The sequence below is a fragment of the Daucus carota genome, chromosome 1, assembly GCF_001625215.2.
Source record: "Daucus carota subsp. sativus chromosome 1, DH1 v3.0, whole genome shotgun sequence".
NCBI classification, from domain to species: domain Eukaryota; kingdom Viridiplantae; phylum Streptophyta; class Magnoliopsida; order Apiales; family Apiaceae; genus Daucus; species Daucus carota.
In genome coordinates this window covers 48,011,214-48,025,362 of record NC_030381.2, presented here as the reverse complement: position 1 = coordinate 48,025,362, position 14,149 = coordinate 48,011,214, and the positions used below count along the sequence as shown (strand labels likewise).

Here is a 14,149-nt window from a genome sequence, read left to right as displayed (position 1 = left end):
ATTGTATAATGACAAAATGACAACATACTACCATTGACCCCAGTTCCCCTCCATTATTACTTTTCAATGATTAGTATATTATTAATAACATAATATAACCCTGTTTTAAGTTTATGTTATGATGACAAAGAGATAAATATTTAAATCTATTTTGCAGTAGTTAACTGACCTGAAACTAACTTCTGTTCAATATTTGAAGGAGCTGTAGCCCTGAGGTCAATAAGCTTTCTGTTGCGTTGTTAACAGGTGGGAATGGTGGTCGTGATCAGCTCCGATTATAAAGTTTGCAGAAAAAACACACCTTAACTCTAGCATTTGTATAAACTTGTCCGGTCTAGGCCAAAGTTGCAAGGTTTTGATATGGGCATCTCCCAAAAGTTTATATTCAAGGCCAATTTTGAATTCCAAATGTAGGACTCGGGTTGACAGCCCACCCAGGCATCAACACTAACCTGCACAGTATTTATGAAGTTCAACAACAGAGTACTTAAGACATTATCAGTAAAAATGTGCATTTTTATAAGCAAATCAAAGCAGTCATGACATGTTGATAATGAATCTACTTGCAGGCACATTATCTATTAAGCTTTTGCAAGTCGACTTTCAGGAAAGGAAAAAAAAAGCATATTTATATGAGTTCAAAACATATGATAAAATCCACAAAATTATGTCCATTACAATGGCAGGAAGGGACTTCAGAGTGTTGATATACAGGCCAAGCGAATCATTAATAACTGATCTAGTTTAGTGTTCTAAACCCATATGCTGAAGAAAATATTGCTAAAAAAACAAAACAAAATTACAACCAGTACATATGTTCCGAGTGCTCGCGCATTTTACAGTGGGGGTAAAAAACAACATATAATAAATATGTAAATGTGCAAATACAAAGAATTAAATAGTATTATTATATTCATATCACATATTTTAACATCATCCAGAAATCAATTTTAGATATTTGTAAACAGATTGAAAACACAGAAAAGGCCCCAGATGACACATAATTCACAGGTAATGCCCAAAATAACAGAGTTGGGATAAATGACCCCAAATATCAATTATTAACGCATAAATAATCCAACGTTTTGCTTTTTAGACGAAAACGCTAGATCGCATTGCGTTTAGGGATGAAAACCCCTACCAAACGCAACACGATTTGACGTTTTAGGAGCGAAACGCTACATGAAATAGTGTTAGGGTTCTAAAACGCTAGATCGTGTAGCGTTAAAAAGAAAAGGAGGATAAACGCCAGACGATCTAGCGTTTTGGATTGTAAATGGCAGATCATGCCATCTTCTCCGACACTGGTATTTGGGGCCATTTTCTTGGAAATTATGATAATGAGGGCCAACACCCTTGAAAACAAGTGTTTTGTGCAACATTACACGTGATTTGTGTGCACCACATATTGACGGGGCAAAAACTTGAGAATCTAAGAACTAATAGTTACTAATTTTAACGTGTACAACACATTAGACTTTGAGGTGCCATGCCTGTAGGTATCTATATTAACAATCTAAAAAACCATAGACAACGAAACATATTATTCTGCAAAAGAAAAGTCCAAAAAGCTTCAGCCAAAGTATGGTAAATTTGAAACTAAGAGCCAAATGGGACAGTTGGAAAAGAGACTTGAGACTATATACTTTACAGCAATGGGTGGGAACCAAATGTTTCTACAAATCTGTTCTCAAGTAATTCACAACTCTATAACATTTAACTCTATCAAATAATAAAATTAAATTACTTGTATATGATGCTATTAAAAATTCCAAGCCCATATCTACTTCAATCTGGTAGAACAATTAGACAGGGAGATGAACAGACAAATATCTGATATCAAAGCAATAATACAAGGCATGCATCTGATGTGTTGGACTGGTCTAACATGATTCATAACCCACCAGCTGAACTGAATGACTTAACACACAAAACTTTGTCAAGCTGCAGCTACTAGTCTACTACAACCAGTTTGTCTGAATATTGTATATTAGAAAAATGTACAGTTTGCAGGATAAGATGTAGTGAGTCCACAACCAGTCATCCCCTATGATATTCAAAAAAACAATTGCACAGCCGATATCACTGATTCATATGGCAATTACTAATCCATCATATATACCTATAAGACCGCAACACTAGAACAGAATACATAGAGAGAGCTGAATCATAAATAGCCAGAAGAATCTAGTGACAACAATGGGCTTCAATGTTAAAAGGTTAATAAGTTAAGTTACATCCATTCTCAAAGAACCATATGGATCTCAGGTGACATCACTTTAAGGAAATGTAACTTAAAACTAAACATATGAAACAAGAGATGAAAAAACTTAAATTCTTCCAACCATCACTTGGTATTAATAATACTTTTTTTTATCTGTATCCTAATATAAGTGTGTATGGTTTCTTTAATAGATTATCATATCAGCGTATATAGCTCAAGTGTAGGTCACACCTTGTGTTGTCAAGAAAGTTCTCCATCTGCTTCCTACGTTTATTCTTACTCGTCTGCTTATATGTATCATGGCTATCTCCTTTAGGATTCACCCAAGATTGTCACTAACTTTCCAAGTTAAGCATCCAAATGTAGAATCACATAAAGATTTTCCCGCTCCAATGCACTGAAAAATGCTCTTGCCACTTATTTCTCAAATGGAATTTGAATAGGTCTTGTTCCCAAGCAGGTGGCATCCTACCCAATTTAGTTGTCTAAAATCACATCTGCTGTCAGGAGGGTATGGAACTCACAGTTCTTATCCATCTTCGTAAAAAGTAATTTAGTAGTTACTTTAGCAATCTAGACTTCTACAATTTATTCTCGATTACAAAATCAATGATTCGAGATACTCTTTTTCCTCTTTGTTTTCTTCTATGCCAGATAGAGGTCTAGCTATACAATTTAACATAGATAAAATTCCTTCCATAGCGGGGTGCGATGCATCACCAACTAAGAACTCATGAACTTTGCCATCAACCTCAATAGAACTGCAGCCAGGCTCCTTCCTGACTCCGAGAGCTCTCATATTCCTTCTCACCTCTGTAACATCATCCCATCTATTAGCAGATGCATAGATATTGGCCAATAGAGTGTGAACACTGGAATCACCAGAGCGAAGATCCACAAGTCGTTCAGCGATGCGTTCTCCCATATCAACATCACCATAGATTCTGCAAGCACTAAGCAAAGAACTATAAAGTGGAATAACAGCATCCTTATTACCATCAGGTATCTTTTTCATTAATTCTTCTGCCTCATCTAATAACCCAGCACGGCCAAGAAGGTCCATCATGCATCCATAATGTTCTGTCTTTGGTTCAATTTGATAAATATTCATCATGGAATGGAAATATTGACGGCCTTCTTTTACCAGTCCTCCATGACTACATGCAGTCAAAACACCAACAAAGGTGATATCATCAGGTACAAAGCCAGATTGCTTCATGGTAGTGAACAGCTCAAGGGCTTTGCTGGTCCTCCCATGCACAGCAAGTGAGCAGATAATTGCTGTCCATGAAGCTGTATCCTTCTCTTTCATGCCGTAAAAGATTTCCAAGGATTTGTCTATGCACCCACATTTTGCATACATATCTATCAGCGCAGTGCCAGCAACTGCATCAATTGCTATTCTGTTCTCATCCATGTATGTGTGGATCCATTTCCCTTGTTCAAGCGCTCCCACTTGAGCACATCCAGTCAATAGAGCAACAACTGTGAACTTATCTGGCTTAACCCCGTTATATTGCATTTCCCTAAAGAGCAACATCGCTTCATCTACTCGGTTAAACTGCACAAATCCATTAATCATAGCGGTCCACAAAACGATATCTTTAATCGGACTTCTTTCAAACAGATCTTTAGCTTCATCCAACTGACCACAATTCACATATCCAGACACCATACTTGTCCAACAAATCACATTTTTCCTCGGCATTGCATCAAAAATTCTCCGTGCCTCATCTAGGCACCCACACTTAGCATACATATCCAACAAGGCATTACCAATTATCATAGTAAACCCAATCTCATTACAAATGTAATCATGAATTTTCCTCCCAAGTTCCAAATCTTTCAACGCTATACAAGCCGAAAGCGTACTCACAACACTAGCTTCATCAGGCCTAACTTCCCCTTGCATTCTCCCATAAACCTCAATAGCATCCTCAAACTTCCTACACCTAACATACCCAGAAATCAAAATATTCCAAGAAACCAAATCTCTCTCAGGCATTTCATCAAACATCTTCTTCAAGCTCAAATCAAACCCTAATTCAGCATACATATCCATAATTGAGTTACAAACATAACAATCAAACTCAACCCCACATTTCACAACAAACCCATGAATCTTTTCACCTACTAACACTTCCCTCAAATACCCAACAGCCTTAAATACAAAAGGGTAAGTAAAATTATCAGGCCACAACCCAAGAACCCTAAGCTCATCAAACAAAAATAGAGTCTTTCTATAAAAACCACTCTTTGTATAAGCCTTTATCATCACATTATAAACAAATAAAGATGGGTTCTTGATTCTACAAAATATTTTCTCAGCATAACTCAAGTTTCCAACTTTTGGGTCAGTGCATGCAACCATAAGCTTACTCAAAACATCATCTTTTTCATGGATACATATTCTGAAAAGTTGGGTTTTGATCTGTTTCAATTCAAGCATAGACTTACAGTTCTTAAGGTGGTAGATACATGTTTTTGTACTAACTCTAGGTAAAGTAGAGCTTGTTGTAAAGAATCTGACTGATGTTTTTTGAAGAAAATGGCGGGAAGAGGACATGATGTGCGAGTACTTCATTCTCGTACGGTAACAGAACATGTGTATAGTTCAACATTTTGGTTATAATAACAAAAATGTGTTATAGAGTAAATAAATAATTTTATTAATATATTTTGTTTTATCTAGATTAAAATAATAAATTAGTTAAATAGTCAGAGCAAATATGTTGGTAAATAAATGTTTTTGAAATAATTAAAAGCTCGTCGAATATATGAATGAAAATATGCTGAATTTTGTAAAATATTTATATTATATAATTTCTATAACGCGACAATAAGGTTAAGCTTTTTTTCATTTTTGTTTATTATTGTTATAACTAATTCTCTATATAGTATTTCTGTCAAAAAAATCTCTATATTATATTACTTTTACGATTCTTCATTATTTGATTCTTACTTATATATTCTTGAATTTATAGTACAGATCGAATATGACCACACTATCCTTACTTATTATTTATGAAACTAGATAAGTTTGAACTAATATTTAAATAAAATAATAGCGATATTGAGATTATTGTAATTTATAATCTTTAATTTTGGCTCATTGGTAGATGAGTACTCATATTTCAGTCTAATCTCGTATCTCGTTTGCATAATATGATATTAAAAATTACAATTAAACCATATTTTATTTAATTAGAAAATTTTATTTTATTATAAGAAAATTAATATTTTTTAAATATATATATAGGAATGTGTGTGTTTGGTAAAAATCGGAAATTATATTATGAAAGTACGAAAATGCTCTTAAATGAACATTTTAAATTTGACTTTAATAAAAAAAATTAACTGAATGATTACAAACCGCAACATGTCAACTTTCACATTTTAAAATATGAGTGCTCATATGTCAATAAGCCAGAATTAAGGATTACAAATTATAATAATATCTTGTTATATTACACTCAAATATTGATTATAAATTTCTAATTATCATCCAACATGAGATAAAATGTAAAACATTCGACAATGATGAAAATTGATTGCATGTGTTCATAATAACAATGTGTGTGAATGAATCAAGTAAATAAAATGCACAATCATTATTTTTGTTTAATTTCTGTATGAAAGGAAGCAAGAGCCTTCTTGAGGTGTTGATTAAAGACAAAAGGCCGCTCCAGTGGTGTGAGATGTCCTGACCTCTCTATACATTCAAGACTTGCTTTGTCTCCCAATATTCTGCAATTATATAATTAGTGATTATATTAGAGTATATCCAGCAGCTTAGCTATATAATGACGAGCATCTCCAGCCGAGTCCCAACTAACTTCTCTAAATATATAATAAAAAATTCAAATTCTAAAAAATAGGGATCCTATATTGATTGAGAACTCCAACAATGATCCCTATTTGTGTTCCATGTTATTAGTATATTATTAAATTCAAATTTTTTTAACAAAAAAATAAGAAGAAAAATATGGGCAAAAGTGTCCAAAAAGTGAGAGTTGAATATTTGATCATTAAAAAACAAATAAGGAATGGGTTAGGGGTTACCTATTTATGAGGGATGAAAAGTGGATCCTAAAGTTTAGGGAATGAGTAAAGATTCTGCTGGAGTGAATTTTTGTCCATATTCCTTAAATTTTTAGCTTAGGACATGTTATAGGTAATCTGCTGGAGATGCTCTTAAGCTATTATAATATTATAATTATAATAAGGAATAAGCTATTATACTAAGAAATATGATATAAAACACAACTCCAGCAGAGTCCTAGCGATTCTTTAAAAATTGTAGAATGCTCACTTCATTCCTCATTTTTAACGATTGTGGAATCATTCCTCATACTATTTTGAACAATATAATATTCACTTCTCTCATTTTTTCCGCTTTTTCCCTCATTTCTCTCTCCTACTTACAAGTTGAATATAATATTATAATAATAATAAGGAATACAAATAGAGAATGTTGTTGGAGTTCTCATTTAATAAAAATTTCTTAAAAAATGTATATTTTATTATATATTTAGGAAACATGTTAGGACCCTGCTGAAGATGCTTTCGGTACTAACATGTGTACCCTGTACACTCGATGCATGGGGATTGTAACATACATGCACATCAATTGCAAGATAGATACTTACTGCTTAATGTTGTCTGCAACTTTCAAGTTGAAAATTTTATCATCGTCTCCCCATATCAGATGGATTCTCTGTAAATTTTGATTATGCAACAAATTATTATGAGTTTTATTCATTTATGAATCAAATTTCAAATCTATAAGTATTACTAATTTTTTGATGATAGAAAGTTAGGAATCGAACAAATTAACACTTTAATTACTAAATCTTAAAATACATAGTATATGATATAATCTATACTATACTATAATAAGCCAACATGGGTATAATTTGTAATCCTATGTTTTAGTTATATTTTTTGGTTTGGTACTCTCCTTTTGGTACTACAAGTCTACAAATGTGGAGTCTATTAGTCTTACATTGTTAAACAGTTTCAAATACTAAAAACACTCCAAACAATACCTTATCATATAATATTTCATTAAAAAATTATAATGATGTTATAAATAAAATTATAAATAATAATTTTGAATATTTTTTTTTAACAAAAAGTTTTATATAACTCTTTTTAACTTTAACGTGTTCTATATCAATATAAGCACCACACATTACATAACTCTTTCTAATTCTAATCTTAAAAGTTTTTGTTGTCAAAAAAATCAAGATTACAAAATTATGTTGAAATTCGATTGATTATGAATTTTCTGATTTTTTTTAATTTTTAAATCTACATGTACAAAATTCGAATTAAATGTATTATATATATATATATATATATATATATATATATATAGGATATATATATATAGGCTCATGATCAAATAGAAACCAATTTTAAAATAAAAACTAGAAACCAATACAAGTTAGTGATATTCTCAGTACAATTTAGTGATTATCTCTTTAGGATTTAGTGATCTGTGCTGTAGAATTTAGTGAAAACTCAATCTCCAGATATTAACCAGCTTAGAATCTCCAGATCTGTTCATGTTTTCGATTCAGATGGCGGTGATAGTGGTGGAGATGGTGGAGGTGAAGGTGGAGATGGAGGAAAGATGATTGTAGCGGAGGTTTGGGCGGCTTGAAGTAGGGGGTTGGAGCGTTGCCGGAATAGTGGCGGCTCCGCCTTTGAAGTTGAGTCGAGGTGGAGAAAGAAGTATGAACGAATCTGAAAGAGGTTGAAGTGGCGATTAAGATGGGCCTGGTGAAGATGGAGGTGTGGAGGTTGTGTTGTTAAAGAAATAATGGAGATGGAGGTGGAGATGGAGGTGGTGGTTATGGAGGGGGTGGGCGGCATAGAGGTGGTAGTGGTTATGAAGGAAGCGACGACGGAGGTGGTGGTAGTGGAGGTGGGGTTGGTGAAGATGGAGGTGGGTTTGATGAAGATGGAGGTGGAGATGGGGTTGTTTAAAAATTTAGTGGTATTTGCTTTAGGATTTAGTGATATTTCAGTTTGGTTTTTAGTTTCTAGGATAAGGAGGTTTCTATTGGAGTAAAACTCTCTCTCTCTCTCTATATATATATATATATATATATAGGCCAACATTCCAGAGAGGGACTCCTTATATGGAGTTACGTAGTGCGCCACTATAAATTATCAATTTTAATCATAAATTCTGTTATAGAATACATATAAAATGTGATTTTAATATATAATACTATATAATAAATTTATTTTAAGTAATTTAACACTTAAAATTTGATTAACAAAAGTATATTTTTGAACTGATTCTACAACAGAATAATTCTGGATGATTATTATTCTGTTATAGAATCATGTTAATATATTGCATAATTTTAGATGATCTTTGGAATAAAAAAATTGTATAACTTCGTTTTCAGTTTAATAATCAAAATTTGCAATTATATTTCATAAAAAATATAATAAAATATATATTATGTATATATTTATAATGGTGTACTACGTAACTCCATATAAGAGGCTATGCTATGGAGTGCTACCCTATATATATATATATATATATATATATATATATATATATATATATATATATATATATATATATATATTTGTTAGGGTTTGTCAATTTTCAAGTTATCGAGAGAAAATATAGTCAGTTGAATAATATAATTTAATTAAATTCAATCTATTAATATTATAATAATAATAAAATGACGTTAAAATTTAAATTATAAATAATAAATTAGAAACTACATATCCGCCCGTGCTTTGCACGGGTTAAAGGCTAGTAATGAATAAAAGAGGAACAATACTAAACCTGTGTGTAAATGGGTAAAGCTGCATCGTTATCTTTAACGACCAGAGCCTTCAACAATTCGTTTCTCTCTTTTCTGTTATCAAACATAGCCTGCACAATTTAGATAACAAACTCATTCTAATTATATACAATTAATTAAAGGAATTGTTTGTTATATTTAGTCCACGGAAATTAGTCAACGGAAATCCAAATTCCAGCTAAAAAAGATCTTATCCACTCGACTAGTTTGATATATTTATTTAAGATCCGCGCGATTTGATGCATCAAGTATCAACTTTTAAACTCAATACGTGCCCGCGATAGCAGGAATAGAAAAATCAAATAAATAAGCGAAACGTATAAACTCAAATAAAAAATTACCAACGTGATAACCAAAAAATTAAAAATATTGTAGTGTTGACAGTTCGGCGGTTTATCCTTAATTTTTGTTTGTCAAAAAAAATACTTACGCACCTCTAGAAAATGCCGAAAAAAGATATTAGGGATCCATGGCAACTCATGCGTGCCGACCGTCAACGCTTTTTTTACACCGTCAACGGTGTCCGGCATCAACAATTCCGACCAACTATCAGCCCCCAGTTTCGCCAATGAAGCTGCAGTGATCGACTCCGTCAGCTCCATCACCGTGCCGGAAGCCACCAATGACTCCACCAAGTCGGGATAATTTCTCGCCATTTCGAAACCTACCATGCCACCGTAACTAAGTCCAACAATCGTACATTGTTCGACGCCGAGTTTGTGTAGTGCTTTGGCGACGCACTCGGCTTGAAACGTTGCGGTGCGGTCTGGTTTGTCGGTGGTGGAGTCGCCGAAGAATATTAGGTCGAAGACGTAGACGGAGTAGGTGTTGGAGAGAGAGATGGCTTGGAAGAGCCATGTGAGGATGCCATTGGCAGCAAAGCAGTGGAGAAATACTACAGCGGGCTTGTTGGTGTGTGGTGTGGTGGTTTTCGAGGTTTCGGATGGTAACCATATGTTGAGGACTGTCCCGGGTTCGATTTCTACTAGTTTAGGTATCAACCCGAATAGTTTCATCACCCATTTTATTACTGGTGCCAGTATCTTGAAGGTATTCACCATCTCTCTCTCTCTCCCTCTCTCCCTGCCTCCCTCTCTCCCTCTCTCTCTCTCTCTCTCGTTTTCTAATGTAGCAGTACTTGATTCAGATCTTGCACAATACTGTAGATATATGCACTGTCTGGTGTAGGATCATCTAAATAAAACGATAGCTGGCGCATATGGCCCCTTACGGTTGATTATCAGTTATTATATACCTTATTTAGTGGCTCATTAATAACCAACTCGTTTTTTTTTTTTTTTTTACAATGCAGGCTTATATGCCTTACAACTTAGTATCTGTTCTAATAATTCTCGAGGTGAGCCAAGTCGAACCTGGGTGTCCCGGGTCAACAGAGGATAAACCCACCACTGGGCTATCCAATCGTGCTCACCAACTCGTTTTATTTTATGTTATTCTTACAATCGAAGCATCTAAGTTGAATGATTCAACACATGCAATCGTGACAAGTCATCTATTAATTAACAGAATAGTAGAAAGTACAAGGCCTAATTTACATGCTCAAGTAAACCCTTGACTGCAACCACTAGACATATTTTGTGAAATTTTATCACATTCACCACCAAAAGAACGAAGTCTTTCATTCTTTAAAAGGGGAGTTGATGAGGGCTTCAAAATTGCTTGTATAGGCAAAAGAGAAAGCTAACTTGCAAGATAAGAAAGAGCTCCCATTCTCCATTGCGAGACATACGTGCTGTTTTTATAAATCTCGACCAGCATGTTTAATATTCTCTACATATATAACTAACAAATTCCAAGGTTGCTTTTAGGATTTCTTAGGCATTCTCACCTTAATAACATTTTTCCATTCTCAGAAGGGCGAGGGTAGAGATGGCAATTTGTACCGAACCGATGGATACCCGATCCGTACCGATCCGATTGGGTTTTACCGAACCCGAATATTTCGGGTTTCGGTTCGGGTTTGGGTTTAATTTTTAAACCCGAACTATTTTCGGGTCGGGTTCGGGTTTATGGCATACCGTTTCGAACCCGACCCGAAAACCCGAAACCGTTTAAACCGAACCCGAATCCGACCCGAAACCAGTGTATGTGTGTGTGTGTATATCTGATTAGCTCGCTTCATTACACTCTTTAGTTTCCAGACCTATATTACAATACAAAGCCTAGATCAGAGGCAGCAACGTGACTTTGTTCTTCAATCATCTACGAAGTAAACTACATTGTTGCTGGTTCTGCAGATAGGTGATGTTACTGCCTTGCAAAATATTGGGCCATATGATTTTATAGTGATTATATATCATGATTTGCTTTGAAATATTCAAAATTTGTAATATTTTTATTTTAAACTAATGAATCTTAAATTTTTATTTTTTTAAATAATTATATTTTCGGGTTTCGGGTTAACCCGAACCCGAATAAAACCCGATGGGTTCGGGTTCGGGTTTACATAGTTCGGGTTTTTCGGGTTCGGGTTCGGGTTTATAATATAAAATCAGGTTCGGGTTTGGTTTTTACAAAACCCGTTTCGACCGACCCGTTTGCCATCCCTAGGCGAGGGTAACTAAATCAGCAGTTTCCTTTAGAGCAGCATGCACACGAGTACACCACAAAAAGAACTTGTTCCTTTCTTGGCAAATCAAACTGTTACAATATTTTCCGACCTAACTCCAAGAAAGAAGTCTGGTGCAGACTATTTGCTCGATATCAATTATAAGTATTGTATCGATTACAAATATAGGAGGTGAACCAACTCTCCGCTACATTTTTAGTTAAGAGCATTTCCAACTGCCCTTGGCTAAAAATTGATTTTACGTACCAAAAACTAAAAAGTATAGCCAACCTATTAAAAAAATCGCACATCCTGTACTTATGGTTATTTATATTTATCGAACCTATGTAATATGTGGAAAGATTACACATCATTTATTATCATATTAAACTGATATATTCTATTTTAACAATCTAAAATATTAATAACATGTTATTTTTAAATTACAGTCAACCAATATATTAATATATTCTATTTTATTAATTTAAAATATTAATAACATATTATTTTTTAATTAAATCAACCTATATAATCAATATTGGTCTGGTTTTAGAAAATTTACTCAATTGCTTCTTGTTGGTAGATCATATCAATTAACTCCTGCCAGTTTTGGTAACATATGTATCCAGCCCAATTTCGATAACATGCGTATTACTAGTACTACTATCAAATAATGCTGAAAATTTAAAAGGCTCCCGTATTGTATAGAGATGTTGTGGAATTAGAAAAATTATATTCTTTTTTTGGAAAGTTAAAAGTATTTGACATTTTCATTTATTCTTTCACAACATTCTAAGATATTTAAGCTAAAATTCTTACATGCATATTTTAAATATAATAGTATATTTTTTTACTTTTCCTACTATCTCTATTATAGACGTTTCATTTTGATTCAGTATTATCAAATCAACACAACCTGATTTTAATTAACTATTTTGCTAGAATTCCAAATAAGTACACTTAGTTTATTGAGTTTATTACCTTGTTTTAAGTTCAGTGTGTATCACATATTCTAATAAAAATGCATGTGTTGCATAAAGCTAGTTTATATCATTCAATTATTTAAAAAAAAACATGTTTATTTATGATTTTTCAATATTCAAAATGATAAATGGTAAAAATAGTTCTAGTTTAGTATTTTTATATTATAAATAGTTATTACACATTATTCTAAAAATAATTATTACACGTCATTTGAAAATTACTGTTGGGCTTTCAGATCCAACGTTTAATTTTGGGCTTCATGCCTATACATACATATGTTGAAACATGGAAGTATTAGCCTTAGCTAGCAATATCATTGTGACGTCTCGCACATAATTTTTATGTAGTTTACTAGTTTCCACCAGTACAAGTAAAAAGTAAAAGAAAAAACAATTTTCTAAAAATAAATTACTAGTACTAAATTCATAAAGGGTAAAATCAACTCTCATAAAGCCAGGATGAAAGATATATATTTGCGGCATAGGAGAGGATTAATGAGAATTAAAAGAAAATTTTAAAATATATATAAGTTTCAATTTCTCGTAAGCGAAAAACTAATAAAATATTAAAATGATCGATGATATTTTCGCGCGTGTGTGTATTTTAAAGTCGGGTTCTAAATTATTTTCGACCATAAACTGGAAAAATATCCATTTATCTAAAAGTAGAAGTCGGTTTAAAATTATAAACAAGTCAGAAATTGATTTAAATTGCAAGTCATTCTAATAATTTAACATTTTAGAAATATTTCGTGTCTACCATTTCACTGCCAAGGCATCTTGAAAGTGAATCGTATATCCTCTTGGTCTTAGGTGCGATTTACCTTGGTTTGCAGGCTATTGCGTGAGCTCGTGGTTTTACCAGTGCGCACCCAATTACTCTTTTTATTATTATATATTTAATAATTTATAAATTTTAACAAGTTTAAAATTATCGAAACAAATTTTTTAAGCTTCAATTCTTACAAAAGAACTAACTTTGAGATTGTAGTATAAACTATCAACTTGAGTAGAGCTGTAATTCGAGTCGGGCTGCTGACGAGCTCGCCCAGCTCAAACTCGTTTAACTAGGCTTGATTCGGCTCGACTCGAATTACGTTTATTTTGAAACTCAGTTCGCTCGACCCGAATTACACGTTTAAAGTGTACCAGAATAAGTTTAGAAGGGATGTTCAGGTTTAAGAGAAAGGCATCATTCAACCTAACCGATTTCATAAAATCCTTGAAAATATCTATACAAGTTAGTATTATCCGTCATTCATTTCTGAACGATATTTAAGCACATTGGGGAATTTTCTCGCATGGTGTTCAATTGTTCGTACTACCACTTACATTAAATCGAATTCATCTGTATCTATGTTTAAAAATTGAACGAATAAATGCACAACTTTTGTAATGGAGTCGATCCATTGCATAGTAGTAGCAGGCTAGGAGCTAGCTAGGTAGAAGTGTGCAGATGCAGAAACGAAAGAAAGTTGCACAAAGCCCCATAAAAGGTTGATGAATTTCCAAGTAACATGGTACACAATGG

General features: G+C 33.2%; 2 protein-coding genes across 3 annotated transcripts; both read right to left on the bottom strand.

Annotated features, from left to right (window-relative positions):
- Window positions 1-8: 8 nt before the first annotated feature.
- Window positions 9-4,817, bottom strand: LOC108194957 (pentatricopeptide repeat-containing protein At1g31430). The gene is made up of 2 exons (XM_017361895.2): window positions 2,456-4,817; window positions 9-452 (listed from the first exon to the last, which is right to left on the bottom strand). The coding sequence occupies exon 1, from the start codon at window positions 4,806-4,808 to the stop codon at window positions 2,823-2,825; it is 1,986 nt and encodes a 661-aa protein (XP_017217384.2). The 5' UTR covers window positions 4,809-4,817; the 3' UTR covers window positions 9-452; window positions 2,456-2,822.
- Window positions 4,818-5,765: 948 nt separating this feature from the next.
- On the bottom strand, window positions 5,766-10,278 carry LOC108194847 (uncharacterized). Of its 2 annotated transcripts, XM_017361786.2 has the most exons (4): window positions 9,501-10,271; window positions 9,048-9,137; window positions 6,874-6,941; window positions 5,766-5,971 (listed from the first exon to the last, which is right to left on the bottom strand). In XM_017361786.2, exons 1-4 carry the CDS (start codon window positions 10,125-10,127, stop codon window positions 5,836-5,838), a joined length of 921 nt encoding a protein of 306 aa, XP_017217275.1. In that variant the 5' UTR covers window positions 10,128-10,271; the 3' UTR covers window positions 5,766-5,835. The 2 variants fall into 2 exon arrangements, with proteins under 2 accessions (XP_017217275.1, XP_017217281.1); XM_017361792.2 differs by lacking the exon at window positions 6,874-6,941 and having other exon boundaries at window positions 9,501-10,278.
- Window positions 10,279-14,149: the final 3,871 nt, after the last annotated feature.

Coding starts and splice junctions, on each gene's coding strand:
- LOC108194957 (XM_017361895.2), bottom strand. CDS start 4,808: ATGAAGTACTCGCACATCATGTCCTCTTCCCGCCATTTTCTTCAAAAA.
- LOC108194847 (XM_017361786.2), bottom strand. CDS start 10,127: ATGGTGAATACCTTCAAGATACTGGCACCAGTAATAAAATGGGTGATG. Junction 9,138..9,500: donor TTTTTCGGCATTTTCTAGAG/GTGCGTAAGTAT, acceptor TAAATTGTGCAG/GCTATGTTTGATAACAGAAA. Junction 5,972..6,873: donor GTTGCAGACAACATTAAGCA/GTAAGTATCTAT, acceptor ATATAATTGCAG/AATATTGGGAGACAAAGCAA.